Source organism: Crassostrea angulata, chromosome 1, assembly GCF_025612915.1.
Source record: "Crassostrea angulata isolate pt1a10 chromosome 1, ASM2561291v2, whole genome shotgun sequence".
Taxonomy (NCBI): Eukaryota; Metazoa; Mollusca; class Bivalvia; order Ostreida; family Ostreidae; genus Magallana; species Magallana angulata.
In genome coordinates, this window is record NC_069111.1 from 41,248,360 (window position 1) to 41,268,916 (window position 20,557).

At 32.0% G+C, this 20,557-nt stretch overlaps 1 protein-coding gene across 1 annotated transcript; it reads left to right on the forward strand.

Annotated features, from left to right (window-relative positions):
• Window positions 1–1,345: 1,345 nt before the first annotated feature.
• On the forward strand, window positions 1,346–20,466 carry LOC128180784 (uncharacterized). The gene is made up of 22 exons (XM_052848932.1): window positions 1,346–1,427; window positions 2,385–2,546; window positions 2,841–3,019; window positions 3,327–3,491; window positions 3,818–3,874; window positions 3,980–4,034; window positions 4,556–4,679; window positions 4,898–4,925; window positions 5,186–5,292; window positions 5,937–6,017; window positions 6,518–6,619; window positions 11,644–11,789; window positions 12,174–12,316; window positions 12,687–12,851; window positions 13,697–13,753; window positions 13,869–13,917; window positions 16,032–16,155; window positions 17,382–17,409; window positions 17,686–17,792; window positions 18,173–18,247; window positions 18,752–19,147; window positions 19,710–20,466. Exons 2-22 carry the CDS (start codon window positions 2,414–2,416, stop codon window positions 19,819–19,821), a joined length of 2,433 nt encoding a protein of 810 aa, XP_052704892.1. The 5' UTR covers window positions 1,346–1,427; window positions 2,385–2,413; the 3' UTR covers window positions 19,822–20,466.
• Window positions 20,467–20,557: the final 91 nt, after the last annotated feature.

A 20,557-nucleotide genomic window follows, 5' to 3' on the forward strand; every position in this document is an offset into this window, starting at 1 on the left:
GGAAATTCATGCGCATTGTACGAGTCCAAAATGCATAGTAATGTTTTAAAAACACGTTATTAATAAGAAAACTAAAAAAGATAGACAATTCATTCGAATTTAAAAAAAGAAACAAAATGACAAAACTTTTGACAAAACGTGGCTCTTTGTGTAACTATTTGGTATAGCGGAAGCTTTACCTTGACGCTGTTTGGTTTTTTGTTTATTTGTGCTATTTATAGTAACATTGGCGATTGGCCTGCCAAATAGCCAGGACTCTGCTTTCAGCAGAGCCCGGCTAAAAATTACACTGATTTAATTAGGAATATAGAATCATTCTTTGAATATTGTGAGGTGATAATTTCGGTCGGGGCGTGGTCAAATTCGGATATATATATATATATATATATATATATATATATATATATATATATATATATATATATATATATATATATATATATATATATATATATATATATATATATATATATACACACACTATAAGACAAACCCATTTTGTGTCACTCACGTTTTATGAAGTTATTGGGTTCAAGGGTTCAAAATTGATTCGTAATGTTATCACAGACAGAGACGGTTGAAAATGTAAATATTTCAGCTTTAAAATCTTTATTCAGAAAGCTCCTTTTACATGTTAAGGATATCATTATCGTTTAAAAATTGTGACGACCATACAGCCTTCTTAGGGTTTGTTAACATATACATGTATTTATTATACCTCATTATATTATTTATTATACCTCATTTTATTATTTATTATGCCTCATTATATTATTTATATTTTTTGTAATAAAAATTTAACCCATTAACTCGTTATTATTTTATGTTTTGTGCAAATTTAAACTCAAAGATATTTCACAGTCGATCCATGATATACACCGCTAGCACTTTTAAAATCTGGCCCATGGCTCCAACTCTACTCAGTAGGAAAAATACTTTTAGTTTCTTGTATTATATATTGTAGTTTCTCCTCTGCGTTGTTAGTTTTATTTTTTTGGAGGAGGGTAATAATAAAGATTGCATTGTCACAATGAAATGTGATCTTTAATGTTTTTATTAACTCGTGTAAGTAATTAGATCTTTTTTATTCAACAACACTAAAATTTGATTTCATTTACATTTTTACACTTCTTTGAAATTCCTCGCACACAAAAAACCCACAAGAGCATTAAATTAATTAAGGGGGGGGGGGGTAATTACCTTAACAACTTTTAATAAAATTTTATCAGAAAAAAAAAATACACATAATAAAATAATCTTAATCTCTATTATAGGTTAGTAAAATAACAATAATGAATTTCCAGTACGACACAGCACTCGGATTTTTTTAGAGAACTACATTTACCGAGTCCCACTTTGTACTTTCATTTTACGTGCGTCTAAACAAACACAGGAAATTTTAATTACATTGCAGTTTACAGTTACAGGTAATGTTACTCAGTTTATAGCAAGTTTCCATAAATGAATGATTTATTTTTGTTTAGCATTCTGCATTTTTCTGTTGGATCTAATCATCGCAAAATGTCATCACCAACGATCAAACGTAGTCTTCCCACTCGCCAAAATTTTGAAAAAAATACGGATAAATAAATACAGGTAGAGTTGTGTACTAAATAGTAATAGTTGTAGGTGGGGAACAAAAGATTTTTATTACAGGTAAGCTATAGCCCGTGTTCAGATAAAGTGTGTGTTTTGGGGGGGGGGGGGGGGAATAATTTAACAGTACAAAAGACATGGAAGAATTGATAAAGTATAGATTTTTTTTTTGAAATTCAGATGGAACAAATTATTATGTGTGCTGAAAGAATTATACATCGATCCATTCACGAGAATGAAAAATGTCACAATTATCTGTTTTGAAACTCCCCTACTAGCGCATCAGGTTTCAATACACAACTAAAAATAGAAAGTCTACAGGGATTTTGCATTGCAAAAGACATGAAAGTACCCCGGATGATAACATTAAAAAATTGTGCGAGATGTCCCAAGTACTTCCAAATAGAGAAAAGATGAAAACACATATCACATTTTGAATTTCTGCGGCTATATCTGTTTTCTTAGTTGTTTTCCTGATCTGAACCTTTCTACCAAAGTGTACTATGAATTAGATTTATCTTAAACGTCCATTTTTACCATTTTCCTGCTTAACAATGTACTAGCTGGTATGTATACTTTTGATATTTTCATCAAATTATTCTTCTAAGTAATTAAAGCTATTCCCAGGTAATTGATAACAAATACATTTACATGTAAAAATACAAAAAAAACACCCCAGACTATAGCCTACTAAGAACTCAAAATGCAGGGTAGGTGGGAAATAAGAATTACAAAATGTTGGCTAAGTGGGAATAAACTGATCAAACTTCATTTTTTTTCTATTACAGCTGAAGAAATCATAAAGTGAGGTGGAAACATGACCACATGGTTTAACAGGATTCAACTGTCTACAGGGGGTACAGCATATCTACTTGTGAATTACAAAAATGAAGATACAGATGAATTCCTACTGTCTATTTCTGATGGCAGCAAAGTCTGGAAAGGAAAATGTAAGAATAAGGCTATTTATCGTGACTTTTTACTACTGGTAAAGCAAATGTATACAGGATAGAAATGAAAATAAAACCTTTATGATACAGTGTAAATATAGGAATGAAGAAGTAAATGTAAAAAAGTTGGACCATTATTCCTTTACATGTATAATGAAAATCGAAAGCATTTACAGAAAATAATTTATTAATTTTCTCAGAATAAAAATAGAGAAAGGAAGTTGTGGATTTTCTATCGCTTGCAAGTAAAAGATATTAAGCTATACTGCATGTCTTTTGTATGGACAATTTCAGTTGATGAAGATGACATTGAGAACATGAGAAAAACTCTAAAATTGGACTATGAATCCTTGCTGAAGAAGACAAAGGATGCTTTAACCTGTGAATATTCCTCTGGCTTGTCATATGAGTACAAACTCAACTCACAAAGGACAGAGTTTCAGTGGCATTATGCTCCAGATGAAGACATTACTGTAATTTGCATTTTTTATATTTACTTCATATTTATGTACTTTTATGAAAGAGTCATTAATATTATGAGAATGTAAGTTACATAGAAAGTGCAGAAAACATGGTTTAATAATTCCCATTTAATTTGATTTTCTGTCCATAATTTGACAGATTTTGCAAGTGTCTAGTCCAAAAAAACTGCCTTTTGAAAATATGTCTGCTTTGACAAGTTTAATTCAATAACTATAAACTACCTGTTTGTACCGCTGACAATAGAGGTCATAAAGTTATCCATTCTTATAGTTGTCATTCCCTGATTCTCTTTTGCAGTATATGCTGGGGAGTTGTGCTGTGAAGCCAGCCCGAGACCCTTCTAAATCAATGTGTGAAATCCTTGATCACTGCATAGACAGAAATCAAGAGATGAAGGAAAGGCTCTCTGCAGTTCAGACAGACTATGATAGGATCTCCCAAGAAAGGGCTAATGCTCTCAAGGTATGCTGGAAAAAGTCTAGTTGGCAGCTTCAAATTAATTAAGTCTTACTAATTAAATGCTACTGTACCAATAGGAAGTACCAGGAGATCAGTTTACTATTACTTAATGCTGTTTTTGTATTTTTAAACAAAACAGTTTGGTTGATTGAACTTCTCTTAGTGTAAGCTCCTGCTAATATGGAAAGGACTGTTTTCAGATATGAAGCTGATATATAGGTACATGGTAGCTTGCTCTGTTCTGAGTTTTGATGCCATGAATATTCCCATGCATTGAGTTACCTTTTAGTTGTTTGAACAATCAAGATCATAGTATTCATCTTTTACAGCGATTAGAAAAATGTGTTGTTGCAAAAGAAGAGCTAGAGAAGGAGTTATACTCAAAGGTATTTAATCATATGTTTCATTAGATCATAGAATTAATTACTTCAATAGATTGACAAATGTTTAAATTTTAATTGTTTTAATTAAAGATTCAATGTAAATTTCAGTTTGTTGATGTCCTGAACAGCAAGAAGGAGAAAATCAGGCAGCTTAAAAGTAACTGTGAGTGTCATTGTAACACATACATACTGGTCAAAGTCAGTAGATACACATGTTTCATTAATCTTATGTGTCTTCTTTTAAAAGAGGAATAAGTGATTGGTTTATGATACCTTTATCCATCACGATAAGAGAAGATGAAATGATGGTATTATTTTTGTACGTGATAAATTTCTTTAAAAACTTTATGGAGCCTAAATGGCTATATTGATGCAATTAGAAAAATTTATTAAAATTTTGTTGAATCAATTAAGTTTCAATAAAGACCAAAATAAAGCAAGTGTGAATAGATAAACTACACAAACAACACTGCTCCTTGTAAAATTCATTACCATACCTAAATTTTACATTATATGCTTATTACTTGTACTTCATATATTCATTAGATATGTAGATAAGTCAGCTCTATGAGACTAGATTTCATATGCATATTTAGACTGTATTAGTATTTTTTTTTCAAAATGTACAGCTTTATATTAGTTTGTGTATTGTGCAGGGAGTACTTTTAGTTCTTTGATTTTTAGTTGCTAACGGTGACTCCCTTGCTGGAACATCACATACAGAGCAGGAACCAGTCAAAACAGGGGTCAAAAGGGCAAAGAAAAGGTCAGCTCCTGGCGATGATGAAGAGAGTGATCAGGAGAAAAGGTAATAAATAAATAATGACATCATCAACAGACATTTAATTAATGAAAATTGAAAACCTCCCCAATCTGGTTAAAATCAGATCCTCTATCCTCTCCTGTTTTCCTATTGTCCCTACACACAAGGATCTGAATAAATCCCATTTCAGGTCACCTATCTGTGATTGATAGAACATTGTCTTAAAATTCAATTAGTATTGGGTATTTTATTTTTCCTTTTAGCGATGCTGATACAACAGATGAAGAAGCAGTGAGTAGTTTTATGTTGAAATTATGTTATATGAAAATTAAATAATTATCATTATTGATTTATTTTTTACAAACATTCAATATCTAATCTCAATAAAAAAAATAGTTTATTTGAAAATAATTATTTATCCTGAATTGTATTAATCAAAATTTCTAAAGAGTATAAAAACTGAGAAAATACTACTACAACCCGGACAATATTATAAGTAATAATGGAAATCATTTTGAAAATGTGCTCATGTTTTTTAATGTTTTTGTCAGAGTACACCTAGAAAGTCCAAGAAGGCCATGACAAAGAGTCCACAGAAGGATGACTCTGTGGTTCTTGATACCTCATACGGCAGTCTTGGTACTTCTCTCGTGTCTAGGTATAGTAAAACCAAGATAAGATTATGTTACTGATGTACAGTTCTCATTTTGTAGAGTGCAACACTCTGTTGGTGTTTTGTAAGGCAAAAACATGCATTTGCACAGTGACTGATAAAGTGAACTCTTGATTTTTGATTATGAAGTTGAAGAAATTTTGTCATATTCCCCAAATTGAATATAAACATAAATTAAGCAGTGCATTGTTGACCTATTAGATATCCTTGCAATGAAGCCTAATATCCTCACAATTGTAATGAAGTATAATATCCTCACAACTGTAATGAAGTATAATATCCTCACAATTGTAATGAAGTATAATATCCTCACAATTGTAATGAATCCAAATATCGTCACAATTTTAATGAATCCAAATATCCTCATACCTGTAATGAAGCCTAACTTCCTAATGGTGTTTTAATTACATCTCTGAAATCAAAAATTGAAAAAATTATGTGCAAGAATATCAAAAACCAATAAACTCTACCCTAATTTTTTTTTGGATGACCATACACTGATTGCATGGTGAAGATGAGTGTTACTTTTATCATTTCTCAATAACAGGCAGTAGTGACAATGTTAAGAAAAAGCTATAAATCAAAGACTTTTTCAATATGGTATCAAAATCTGTAAGTTTTGATTGTAGACCAAGAAGAAATGCAGAGCCTAATAAACGGAAAACACCATCAAAACCTGTTCTCCCTAAAGTACCTTCCTCTGAACAGAAGTATGTATGCTGTCTGTTAAGTTGAATTTGGAGTTTGTGTTTTGTTTTCACTCTGGCTATGATTGGTTTTCTTTGTTGTTCATCATTATGCCTAGAAATAAAATACTTGGGTCATAAACACTGATGAATCTAAATTGATGAATATGAGGTCAAATAACTTCCTACTTAAAAAAGTTACAATTTCATTGCTGGATCTTTAAAATTTGGTAGATTTAGAATTTAATGATTTCCTTGAGAATTATAAGTCCCTCCGTGATTTATCGGAGCAATTTCACTGATCCATTGTCCTAAAAAGGACCAGTACATGTACTAAGATATAGTGAACATGAATTTAAAAGAAAGAAGAAAAACATGCTTTTAATATGGGAAGGTTTGGACAGTGAAAATTTAGTGAATATTACAAATTAAAAGACAACCATTGGCAAAAAAAAATATTCATTATGATTTTAAGTCAGTTTAAACTTTATTATGATTTATAGTATTTTGTTGTTTACCTCTAGGTCAGAGAGACCGGTCAGAATGAAGAGAGGGGGCACAGCATCCTCCACCGCATCAAACCGGTCCTCAGACAACATTGACCCTGATGACCTCATTGACAATTTGTGATAATCCTTGACCTGTGGGTCAATATTATCTGTGGTGTCATTCAGCAAGAATGTAGTCACTTTTATGCCACCGTGAGAATGGTAAATGAAGTTAGCCCATGTAGTGATTGATAGATGCAGTATATATGTACATGTAATATTGCAGTAAGGGAGTAGAGAGATGTAAATTTTGTATTTGTTTGTTGATGAATTAGTTGTATAGAATGTTTGGCAGCAAATTAATAAATTGATATATACTCACTTACATATTGTTAGTCATGATTCCTATGCATATTCTTTTTTCATGTATGGTAACACACTACCAATTTTTAGCTCACCTGAGCTGAAAGCTCAATTGAGCTATTCTGATCACATTTTGTCCGTCGTCCGTCTGTCCGTCTGTCTGTCTGTCCGTCTGTAAACTTTTTACATTTTGAACTTCTTCTCTAAATCCGCTTATCCAATTTCAACCAAATTTGGCACAAAGCATCCTTATGTAAGGGCGAATATAAATTGCAAAAATAAAAGTCCGATCTGTATTCAAAGCGGAGAAAACCTTGAAACTGTAGAAAAATGGGGGTGCATTTTTAAAAATCTTCTTCTCAAGAACTATTGATTCCAATTCAACGTAGTTTAGCATAAATTATCCTTATGGGAAGGAAAATATAAATTGCAAAAATTAAGTGCTAATTCTGTTTCAAATCTGAGTTATTACGAAAATAATAATAAAGGAAATGCGTGTTTTAATCTGTTTAATAGCTTCGGGTTCGGCATCCGGCATCCGGTAAAATGGGTAGGCAAGATTTGGTCTGGGCAAAACAAAGATTGGCAGTTATTAATCTGCCAATCTGATTAAAATTTCAGGATATTTGATGGACTAGTATATTTGTATTCGCTGTAAATATTGCTGCAAAATAATGCTTATTTGGAATTGACGATTGTCGATCTGCCTTGGCTTTTATTTTGCCACGGCCCGGGTTTGCATACCCATTTTACCTAGACTCGTATTCCATACTTCTAAAACGAGGTTCTTTGTTTAAAGCAGCCATGACATTATACGAAAAAGGGTCGATCTGACTAATGAATTCGCTTGTTGTGCAACAGTTCGCGTATGAAGGGAAATTTTTGAAACATGCAAAATATATTGTTGCCGATTTTGTGAAGTAAATTGAGGCTAAATATTTCAATGCGTTGACAGTTTTCACACATGACGTTGGTGTTAGCTTGTTCCGATTTTCGTTTCGTTTTCATTATTTCTGCTTGTAACCTGGGAACTATCGTCTGTATTAATTATTTCGTGATTTTTACGTATCAAATCAAACAGAGACTTTGGTAAATCAAACAGTTAACTGTTTACATGCGCAAATTGAGCAAAATCTGATGTATCAAAAAATAATGAAATACAATTCATTCTATCGGTAATTCGATCGGCATTATCTTTTGCGTAATGGTAGATTAATGAAATAGGTTTTGTTGCGATGCTCGGCATTTTCTCGAGTTTATTCAGTTTAAATAAAGTTTGGCATTGCTGACGGAAATATGTAGGTATATACATGTATATATATGATTCATTTCGAAAAAATAAATTGTGTTCTTTATTTGTTATAGTGAATGTTTCTTGTGTTTAATTGTTTTCAATTTCTATTTACTAACCATATTTGAGTGTTAAGCTTCAAATTATAAGCAAGATACAGAGATTTGCTCACAATTCTATGTTTGTACACAGATCTTAAAAACTAAAGATTAAAAAAGTAAAAAATTTATCAATATTTATTAAGAAAATTTTCGAAGTCTGTTCGTTCAGAAACCAACTTTAACATCTTATTGTATTGTAAACTTAACATTTTTTCATCATTATTACTCTTACTGTACATGTGATCCTTCACTGTGTTTGTGTACATTTGTATAAACTGATTTTGAACCTCAAATACCAGTGAACTGGTCTTGAGTGAATAAAAGAATATAAAATCTTAGGCCATTCTTTTTTTCCATTTTAAATGCTGAATAGGAAATACCAAGTTAAAAATCAGAAGCTGAATGTAATAAACTCATGTGAACAAAATATGAATCAAACCTAGGCGAACTGTGAGCTCTGTATCCTGCTTATAATTCTACAATTGACGCTGAAATTTTGGTTGAACATTAGAAAATTTTTATGAATTAGAGTATGTTAAATACTTGTACAAACAAAATAAAAGAATGATACTAGTATTCTGTATATATCTACTCTCTGGGGCCCTCTCTTTATACAATAAATAATGTGAAATCTACATCAATTTTGATAGTTTTTCAGACACGAGTAAATAAAAACGACATCTTTAAAACAGTTTCCATATTTCTGACACATTTCTGTTGTGGGGATAAAGTAATTATCGCTATTCCTAAGAATATCACAGCGGAAAATTATTCTGGTTTGTACGCGAAGTAAATAACAGTCATTTAATTATAATGGAGAAGACAAATAAATTTTTTGAATGTTTTTAATTTGATGAATTGAGCACATTGAGGTACAATTTTCTTCTTCACATCTATACATGTAGGGTTTTTAAAATAAAAAACAATAACTATTATTTTTTTCTAATACAATAACTAGTAAGTACTTAGTAGTTGATGAAAAAAATGTACCTATATGCTCTCATATATTTTGATCGCTTTACAAAGTGGGGGGGGGGGGGGGCAGAACGAAAATATAGGGATTTGGAAGTTAACAACTTTACAGTATACCTCTACCAAATATTGAGTTTTATATCTTGCGTAGAAATTTCTTAATCTGGTAAAAAATAATATTTCATGAAGGTACAATGTCAAAGATTATATGTATACAAAATAGTGTAAAATTCGAATACTTTACAATATTCATTTTTTGTTTTTCTACCGAGGGACCATTTGACACAATATCTTTTGAACGCCCATTGTTGCTCAGGTGAGCGATGTGGCCCCATGGGCCTCTTGTTTCTTTCCTCGTCCAGTATACCAATTCTCAGCTATGAAAGTAAAAATAAATATAAAGTTATATAAACATGGAGTAAAACATTTCTACCTGCAACAATTAATTGTCACATACATTTTCTTGTTCTTTTTTTAACAACAAATAAATATTTTATTTTTCCCTTTCTTTTTAAAAGTTTATTAGGGATTTATTTTGTGAAATAACTTGTTTGTGTAATAGATTAGAGTAGTGCACGCCAAATTCACAAAAATGAGATGTTTCATAGTTTCACAGTCGATAAACTAAGTTTAACTGTTGTAGACCGAAAACTATAGTTTACAACAGTTAATATATATTTCACATCTGTAAACCATTATGATGATAGTTAACGAGATCATCTATGTTTCAGAAGTGTAAAACTATAATTAACACTGCAAACAACCATTTGCAACTGCAAAACATGATTAATCTGATAAATATAGTTTCACGATTGTGAATCTATAATTAACAACTCTAAACTATAGTTAATGAATGTAAGTTATAGTTTACAGACGTGAATCTATATTTATCAGCAAAATCTATCGTTAACGTAAGTTATTTGCATATAGATAAACTTAATTAGATTATCATTCGTAATCTATAGTTTACAACCGTTAAATATATAGTTTTACAGATGAAAACTATTATAGTAAACGGATCGTTAATTATAGTTTAAGAATCGTTAACTATAGTTTACAAATCGTTAAATATAGTTTGCGGTTCGTAAACTATAGTTACCGTTCGAATTACCTAATTAATGAAATGTGAAACCATGATTAGCTCATTTTTGTGAATCTGGCGTGCCATACTTGTGGTATACGTTTTTAAAAGGACCTAGACACGATTTGAGCTCCAAATTTTATCTATTTTTCTGAGGTTTTTTATGTTTAGATTACACATTTAGATGGTTGATATGCCTCGTCAAAATTTGAAAGTCAGATATATTGAGTTACCATGGTTACAAGCAAGACAGAATTTTGAAATTTTTTACAAACACGTATATAGCTGCACACATTTGTACAAATAATCGAATGCAAAAATTGATGATTTTTAAAAAAGAAAGTACTGATATTTGACTTTCAAATGACGAGGCATAACAAATACCTATTGCAACTATTCTAAACATTTAAAAAAAAAAAAAATGAAATTTTGAGCTCAAACTGTGTCTAATTCTTTGTCCTTTTAAAAACACACCACGGCTGCTTATTTGAAAGCACAAGTTAATCCCCAATAAACTAAAAAGAAAGGGAAAAATACATGATGCGAAAAACGAGAAGTTTGAATCAGAATAACCAACAAAATTATAAAACAACATCAAAATGGTAATACTGTATATAAAGAATACTAATAATATAACATCCCATCAGTAGAAAAACGTGGATTTTGCTATCCTCAAAATTATGAAAAACTAATTCGTGAGAATAAAATTTTCAAGAAAAACTATATTTGTAATTTTTGTGAATATTTCACTGTTGTGTTTTGTTAATAGACAATTATTTTAAAAATTATTTATGTAGCATGATAGTTTGATTAAAATCAAACGCCCACAAGCTTCTTTTATTTAGACTGGTAGCATAAATTTCAGTTCTCACTCGGCCCGGCTTGGGTACCCAATTTTGCCACACTCTACTTTTACTTTCACTTTAAGGGCGTCAAAAACAAACACACATTTCACTGTTGTGTTTTATGTCAAGTTTTAGTTAAATTCAACCAGGCCAGGGTGTTTTCTATCATCAGGTATCATACACATATATTAAAAAAAACCTTTTGTATTTTTTGACAGCAAAAGTATGTTTTGGCACGTTTTAACTGAAGTATTGCATGCACCACAATCAGACAATTAATAGCTGCAAAAAATAGCCCTCTGCGATTTTTTAAACCTGACGTTTTCTGAAGAGGAAAACAAAGTCAGGAGAGGGCTACATTATTGCAGCTAGGACCACAAGAGTTGTTAAATTTTATCACTTTATAAGCTAAAATTGATACATTTTTAGCTATGATATTGCTGATAATTTTAAGCATCAGACTTCTGTACAAGGACAATCAAAATTATTTCTTATCTCATAGTATACAGTGAAGTTGGAGACATGACAACCTTTTGTAATCGGGTTCAGCTCTCTACAGGAGGTACAGCGTATCTCCTTGTGAATTACAAAAATGAAGATTCGGATCAATTTCTTCTGTCTCTTTTTGATGGCAACAATGTCTGGAAAGGAAAATGTAAGCTTTATCTATTAGTTTGGTTTCTTAAATCAAAACCAAGATACAGAATAAAAAAACTTTTATGAAATGTGAGGAAATGTATTGAGTTAAATGTATATATGTTGAAATTACTAAGACTGTTGGCAGACTATTTTCAGAAAATAAAATGTGTTTCATTTTGATAATTGTAAAAAAATGTTATTAAAAAAAAAATTCAGTTGAAAACTGTAGAAAGGAAGTTGTATAACTGTTCTCAACAACTTGAAAACACATGAAATAAAATGCAATTTTGTGTTTTATTGCTGGCATACATGTAAATTAAATCATATAGTTTAGAGAATGTTCAGTTCAAAAAATTGACTGAGACATGCACCCAGGCTTAATCTTTTTTAACAATTTCAGATAATGAAGATGACATTGAGAACATAAAGAAGACAAGGGATGCTTTAACATGTGAATATTCCCCTGACTTGTCATATGAGTACAAACTCAACTCGCAAAGGACAGAGTTCCAATGGCATTATGCTCCAAATGCAGACATTAGTGTAATTTGCATATTAGGATTTTCCATATTTAATACATTTATCTCCAAAATATCCAGAATCCAAATAATTTTGTCGGAAGAATGGAGTTTTAGACTGTAGATTATTTCCCATTTGCTTAATCTTGCTCAGATTGAACAAATATGCATTTGTTCAATCTGAGCAAGATTAAGCAAATGGGAAATAATCTACAGTCTAAAACTGATTCTAAAGAGATTCGCTATGACCCTAACATGGACTTGATCGATTCAAGGTCACTGCACTCCATTAACCAAAATGCTCTTGTTTGTATGACTTATGTATTTTGAAGTTATTTAGCTATTCTTCTTTTCTTATACTACATCTAGTCATTTCTTCTGTTTATTTATCGTAGTATATGTTGGGAAGTTGTGCCTTGAAGCCAGCAAGTGATCCTTTTAAATCTTTATGTGAAATCCTCGATCACTGTATAGACAGAAATAAAGAAATGAAAGAGAGACTATCAGCAGTTCAAACAGACTATGACAGAATATCCCAAGAAAGGGCTAATGTTCTTAAGGTATGGTGATGTGTTTGTTTTAAAAGTGTAGCAATATTTATGCAAAGACTTATATTTATGGCCTCTTTGGGATGTCTTACTTTATTTAAATACTGATGTAATCAACAGAAATTGATGAAAATTGGTAAAAGTTTTTAATAGAAATTGATTGATTTAAATTTGTATATTTTAAAGAGATATGGGACACTTTGAGGGTTTAATATGGATTAAAGTACAGGTACATCATATTAAAAATATTATTGCTACCAGTGTATTAAGATTTTCAATTTTTTTTACCCTAAAATGCATTTTTAAAAATTCCCATTGTAAGAACATAAGTTAGTTTCAAACTCATGACTTACAGATCAAAACTTAGTGCTTGACCAATTGTACTTGGCTATGACATAATGGAAACTGGCGAAAGTGCCTAACCATCAAGGAAAAGCTAGCTCATATTTCACCCCTTCATGTCTCTCTGTGATTTCATTATAAAGGTTTTCCAGACTTTTGTCTCTGTGTACATGGTTTACTGTTTTTTTTATGTGTGACTTTAAATCAATGACTCTAACTAATAATAAAGATGATGCACAAGATCATATACATGGCTTAAGATTGGTATAATTTGGCTTACATCAATCAGGGTTATGGCCATTGGAATATTGCATTGGTGAAATTTCCCAGCACTGAGCATTTTTAAAGCATGGTTTGCAAACAAAAAATTGTATATTTGTCAGCTTGTGGTCTATAAATGACTTGAAAATATATTTAGAGATTAATATTTACAATTTATACATTTCAGCAGATTAACATTAAAATGTTTGAATAATTTCAAAAAGTCTTACTAGATCAAAAAATATTTTTCACAGAAATTAGAAAAATGTTCTGTTGCTAAGGAAGAACTAGAGAAAGAGCTGTGCACTAAGGTATTGACTAATGCTGTATTGGATAATATAATTGAAATTATCACTTTATTAAATTTACAATGATGTTTACACTTGGTTATGAATGCATTATTTAAGAATTCAATGTAAATTTCAGTGTTTTGATGTCCTAAACAGTAACAAGGAGAAAAATGGACAGATCAACAGTGAGTGTCATTACATTGCATAGCACAAAAATATACAGGTCAAAAACAGTAGATTCATTGCATAGCACACAAATATACAGGTCAAAAACAGTAGATCATTGCATAGCACACAAATATACAGGTCAAAGGCAGTAGATTCATTGCACAGCACACAAATATACAGGTCAAAGACAGTAGATTCATTGCACAGCACACAAATATACAGGTTAAAAACAGTAGCATACAAATATACATGTCAAAGACAGTAGATTCATTGCACAGCACACAAATATACAGGTCAAAGACAGTGGATTCATTGCATAGCACACAAATATACAGGTCAAAGACATTGGATTCATTGCATAGCACAAAAATTTAAGGTCAAAGACAGTAGATCATTGCATAGCACACAAATATACAGGTCAAAGACATTAGACTCATTGCACAGCACACAAATATGCAGGTCAAAGACAGTGGATTCATTGCACAGCACACAAATATACAGGTCAAAGACAGTAGATTCATTGCACAGCACACAAATATACAGGTCAAAGACAGTGGATTCATTGCACAGCACACAAATATACAGGTCAAAGACAGTGGATTCATTGCATAGCACACAAATATACAGGTCAAAGACATTGGATTCATTGCATAGCACAAAAATTTAAGGTCAAAGACAGTAGATCATTGCATAGCACACAAATATACAGGTCAAAGACATTAGACTCATTGCACAGCACACAAATATGCAGGTCAAAGACAGTGGATTCATTGCACAGCACACAAATATGCAGGTCAAAGACAGTGGATTCATTGCACAGCACACAAATATACAGGTCAAAGACATTAGATTCATTGCACAGCACACAAATATACAGGTCAAAGACAGTGGATTCATTGCATAGCACACAAATATACAGGTCAAAGACATTGGATTCATTGCATAGCACAAAAATTTAAGGTCAAAGACAGTAGATCATTGCATAGCACACAAATATACAGGTCAAAGACATTAGACTCATTGCACAGCACACAAATATGCAGGTCAAAGACAGTGGATTCATTGCACAGCACACAAATATGCAGGTCAAAGACAGTGGATTCATTGCACAGCACACAAATATACAGGTCAAAGACATTAGACTCATTGCACAGCACACAAATATGCAGGTCAAAGACAGTGGATTCATTGCACAGCACACAAATATACAGGTCAAAGACAGTAGATTCATTGCACAGCACACAAATATACAGGTCAAAGACAGTGGATTCATTGCACAGCACACAAATATACAGGTCAAAGACATTGGATTCATTGCATAGCACACAAATATACAGGTCAAAGACAGTGGATTCATTGCACAGCACACAAATATACAGGTCAAAGACAGTGGATTCATTGCATAGCACACAAATATACAGGTCAAAGACAGTGGATTCATTGCACAGCACACAAATATACAGGTCAAAGACAGTAGATCATTGCATAGCACACAAATATACAGGTCAAAGACAGTGGATTCATTGCACAGCACACAAATATACAGGTCAAAAACAGTAGATTCATTGCATAGCACACAAATATACAGGTCAAAAATAGTAGATCATAGTAGAGAACACAAATATACAGGTCAAAGACAGTGGATTTACATGGATCAATAATAAAAAATGTCTTCTTGAATGGAATTATTTATCAGTTTATTACCTTCTTCCATTTCAATTAGATAATGATTTCCAGGGTTGATACATTATTTTCATGATATTGAATGCTTTATTTAGAGCAACTTAATTAAACCTAAACTGCCATTATAAATGATTTATTGAAATGTTTGAGTTTTACTGCGCATACAGTTTATAAGAATTAAAATGCCATAATTATTATATATAAACTAGTTTAGAGTAACCAATAAAAACTACGGTAATTTATGAAAAAATTATATCTTTTCTTACTTGTATCATATAATTTCATTTCTTTGATATCTGGTATTGCATTAATTTTACAATTGCATATCAACTAGCATTATTTTATTTATTTAATGCATCATGTAGTAAACATTTATCAAATTAATAATAATGTGATGGTAGATATTTTGTGTTTGGAACAGTGAATACTTTTGTTCCTTGCTTTTAAGATGCAAACGGTGTTTTGCTTGCTGGACCATCACATGCAGAAGAGGACCCAATCAAAACAGGGGTCAAAAGAGCAAAGAAAAGGTCAGCACCTAGTGATGATGAAGAGAGGGGTCAAGGGAAAAGGTAATGTTTTGTTTAATTTATTGTAAAAGAGTAATGACATCATCAACATACATTAAAGATGAAATTAAAAGAAACCTCTATGTCCATGTGTTCTGAAATGCCATGAACAAAACAAAGTTTGCAATATCTATGTCTACTGACTGAATACAGTTAAACATTTGCTTACAAGTATCAGATTGTGCATTAAGAATAAAGTAAGTCTTCTTTAGTGCATAAAGCTTCATGTATTATGGTAATTGGACTTCTTGCTGCTTCAAGTTTTCATGGGAGACTTAATTTGGGCCGCGCTCTGCGAACGCCCTATATTGATCAGTCTGTCCATCTGTCTGTCTATTTTTCCATCCGTCTATCTGTCTGAGATAGCTTGTTGGGAGCATATCTTCTCTCCCCTTGGCCCAATCTGGCTTGTAATTGACCCACAGAGTGTCTTTGGGTAAAGGGTGTGTAGTGACATTGGACCATGTTTTTAGGTCTAAGGTTAAGGTCATTGCAGAATTATATGTGAAATTCTTTGTCCATGGCATATCGGTCCAATCAGGCTCATACTGCACTCAGTGTGTCTATTGTCAAAGGTGTGCAGTGACCTTAAATGAAGTTTGTAGAACTTTTTCTGAGCATATTTTCTCTTCCTTTGCTCTAATCGGGCTCATAATTCACCCATATGATGCCTTTGATCAAAAGGTATGCAATGACCTTGAATGATGTTTGTAGGTCAAGTGTCAAGGTCATAGTGGATCAAACAAAAATCATTTTTTTAGAGCATATACATACTCTCCATTTAGCCCTATTTGGCTAATGCTTTGCTTAAACAGATCTTTTTGGTTAATGGAGTGCAGTGACCTTGAATCAAGTCAATGCTAAGGTCATGGCATATCTTTTCATAATCAGTTTTCAACTTAGATTATTTCCAATTTGCTTAACCTTGCTCAGATTGAACAAATGATAATAATGAGATTGAATTAGAAGTTCTTTGCCAGCTGGAAAATTTATAAGGTCAAGGTCAAAGCAAAATTCTTTGAAATTTTTTTTCATCCTATTGTCCATTATTGAAGTGGGGTCTTGTTGTCTAGTTACTTACTTAAAAACAATCTGTATCATTGAATGTATTCTAGTACTCAGGGTTTAGTAAATTCACATATAATTGATAGAAGATACATCATGTATCATATCCCTGTGTTTAAAAATATCATTCCATTTGAGTACTGGAATTTGTTTTAACTTTCTAGTGATGCAGATGCAACTCACAAGAAAAAGGTAAGTAATTTTATATAGGAATATTGTGATATACATACATGCATATATTCTCTGTATACATGCATTCAATATGTAAATCTGAAATAATATGAAAGCTGAATATATATTAATGATTATTTTTCCTAGATTGCATTAATTAAAATTTGTTTGAAAAGTATACCGCACACCTTACCATGTTTCAAGTAAAAATTTTGAACCAATGGTATTTTAAGATTTAAATGATAAAAATGTGAGAGATTTGAAAATGTGCTGATGTTTTTTGAATGTTTTTGTCAGAGTACACCTAGAAAGTCCAAGAAGGCCATGACAAAGAGTCCACAGAAGGATGACTCTGTGGTTCTTGATACCTCGGACGGCAGTATCGTGACTTCTCTGGTGTCTAGGTATGGCTTACATAACAACAGAATAACGTAATAGATTAACAAGTACTCATAATGTATTGATTAAAGAAGCAATGCCTAGTGAGTGATAATTAGCAATAGATTTATTAATAAATGTACCAGGTAATAAAGCATTATTTCCTTTCAGTTTTAAAAGTGCTTTAATTGCAGTTATAAAGTCCAAAATAGGTCTGAGGATGGCAAAAACTATAACACTCTGCCATAACTACCTTTCAATGATATTTCTGATGCATACTGTTTTATTTTCCAGTAACAATATGTTACTGTTATTAAAGGAAAACTTTGAAGGAAAATAAAAAATGTGCCATACGCTACAACATTAATAATGTAACAAAACCTGTAATCTTTAATTGCATACCAAGAAGAAATGCTGAGGCTAATAAGCAAAAAATTCCATCCAAACCTGTTTTTCCCAAAGTGACACCCTCGAAACAAAAGTATGTATGCAAGTTTAGAGTTTTATGTTTTGTTTTTACTTTTGATTTGATAGGTGTCATCTGTTGCTCTTTTAGCTCACCTGAACCGAAGGTTCAAGTAAGCTTTTCTGATCACCTAGCGGTATCTTGTGAACCATCTGTAAACTTTTGACTTCATCTCCCCCCCCCCACTTTTTTTTGTGCAGCAAAGATTTTTATTAAATTTACTTACAAGAAATTGAATCAACATGGAGTTGCCCCCCCCCCCCCCCACTTTTCTGGGACCATGTAAAAAATTGAATTGAAAAATAAGGAAATAAACAGTGAAGTTAAAGTTAAAAGTCAAGATTTTTTAGATGAGTCTGCCCCCACCCCCCTTTCAAAAAAAATGCTACGTGCCTGCATATTGACATAATCCAGTTCACTTGACTTAGCTTTGACAAAGAGTTTCTTATAATAAAATCTTTTATGATAAATATCTGCAAAAATACTTCAAAAATTTTTCTCATCCTTAATACCAAATAGACAAAGAAATGCATACGATTCGAACTTCAAGCTGGAAGTCTTAAGCTTTGCAGAAAAACACACAAATGCAGAGACAATGAGATATTTTGGTATCAACGAGAAGCTGATCAGAGACTGGAAAAAGGCTAAGGCAAAGCTTAAAGCTTTGGAGAAACCTGTTAAGAAGATAAGATTCAACAGTTCGCCTGTAGAAGAGATCGAGAAAGAACTTATAGCATGGGTCACTAATTCGATCGATCAGGGTCATATCATAAACCGGGGAGCCATACGTCTCAAAGCTCTAGAATATGCCACAAAAGACAACACCCTTGCCTCACAGGACTTCAAAGCATCTGCTGGATGGTGTACAAGGTTTATGAAACGCCATGGTCTTTGCTTTCAAAACACCAAGAGGGAGTAAGTATTTCAGCTTGCACCATGGACTTTTCACTTCTCATGCTGTCATGGGGGGGGGGGGGGGGTTAGAGTGATTGATAAATATAATAAACACAAACCTTATTTAAGGATACTAAGGATCATAAAAAACTTTCCCAAAATACTACTGGTGTTTGTATAAATGATTTACCCATCATTATTATTTTTAAAGTTGTATTTCAATAGTTCGAATATGCACCCTAGTAATAAGCATCAATTCAATAAATGGATTTTGGGTAGTGTTCACACAAAAGAAAACACGGTTTTCTGTCACAATGATTGCTTTCTTTTATTTGTAATATAGATTAAAGTCATCCACATCTAAAATCAATAGTTTTTATTGTGTCAATTGTCCTTAAAAAAAAAGCGTGAATTAAAACACAAGCACTTAACATTAAAATATTTTTTTCAAAATAAAATTATTTCCTGTACCAATGATAATTATTATTATTGCACAAGAAATAATTTTATTATAAAAGAGAAGTTTTTACGTTGGTTGCTTGCGAAAAAAGGTAGTTTGCAGTATTGAGTTGTTTACTCCTAGGTCAGAGCAATCGGCCAGTTCTAAGAAAAGGCGCACAACATCCACCAGTAGTTTTGCACCAGACCAGTTCCCGGACAACATTGATCTAGAAGACCTCATTGATAATTTATGATGTTCTTGACCTTTGGGTCAGTATCTCGGATATCCATGAGGCCACCTAGCAACTAGCAAAAATCTAGTGACTTTTATGCCACCTTGAGAATACTTTAGTACTGGATGAAGTGGGTCCAAATATGATGAAGGCATACATCCATCTGAAAAAAAGTGACCTCATTGACAATTTACGATGCCCTTGACTTTTGGGTGAGTGTACCTATGGTGTCATTCAGCGGTTTTTACATGTATGCCACAGTGAGTCTGTTAAAGAGAGGAGCACTCCATATCAATCTATTGATTGATGCATAGAACATGCTGTAACTGTTTACTTTTTAATTTTATATTAATTGTTGTTTAAAGATGAATCAGTTTTGATAAATGGCAACATATCAGATCCATGCCACATAAGGTATTCCATTGCCTTGAATTAATGTGACAATAACAAATAGCAACCGATGCGGATATTTTAGAATTCATTCATTTAGAAAAATATATAATGTCATTTAAAGTTCATTTGCTCTTTTTTATTCCTGAATTTAATTGACATTTCACAGAAGATTAATCAAAACCATTTTTTGTACTTTGTTAAAATTTTATGATGGCTGATGGAAGCGCTTTTATCAATAAAGACATGTGATGTGTTGAAACTAGATAAACCCAATGATGTTTTTTTAAATAAATTTTTAAAGGTCATATGCGTCAATAGTTTACAATAATATTATTAGTTTATTGCTATATTCAGTGTCTGTATA

What these genes read in the sequence shown, in the direction of transcription:
- LOC128180784 (XM_052848932.1), top strand. Translation starts at nt 2,414, where the DNA reads ATGACCACATGGTTTAACAGGATTCAACTGTCTACAGGGGGTACAGCA. An exon ending in CAAAGTCTGGAAAGGAAAAT is followed by an intron (nt 2,547 to 2,840) that starts GTAAGAATAAGG and finishes GGACAATTTCAG; the next exon opens with TTGATGAAGATGACATTGAG. An exon ending in CTCCAGATGAAGACATTACT is followed by an intron (nt 3,020 to 3,326) that starts GTAATTTGCATT and finishes TCTCTTTTGCAG; the next exon opens with TATATGCTGGGGAGTTGTGC.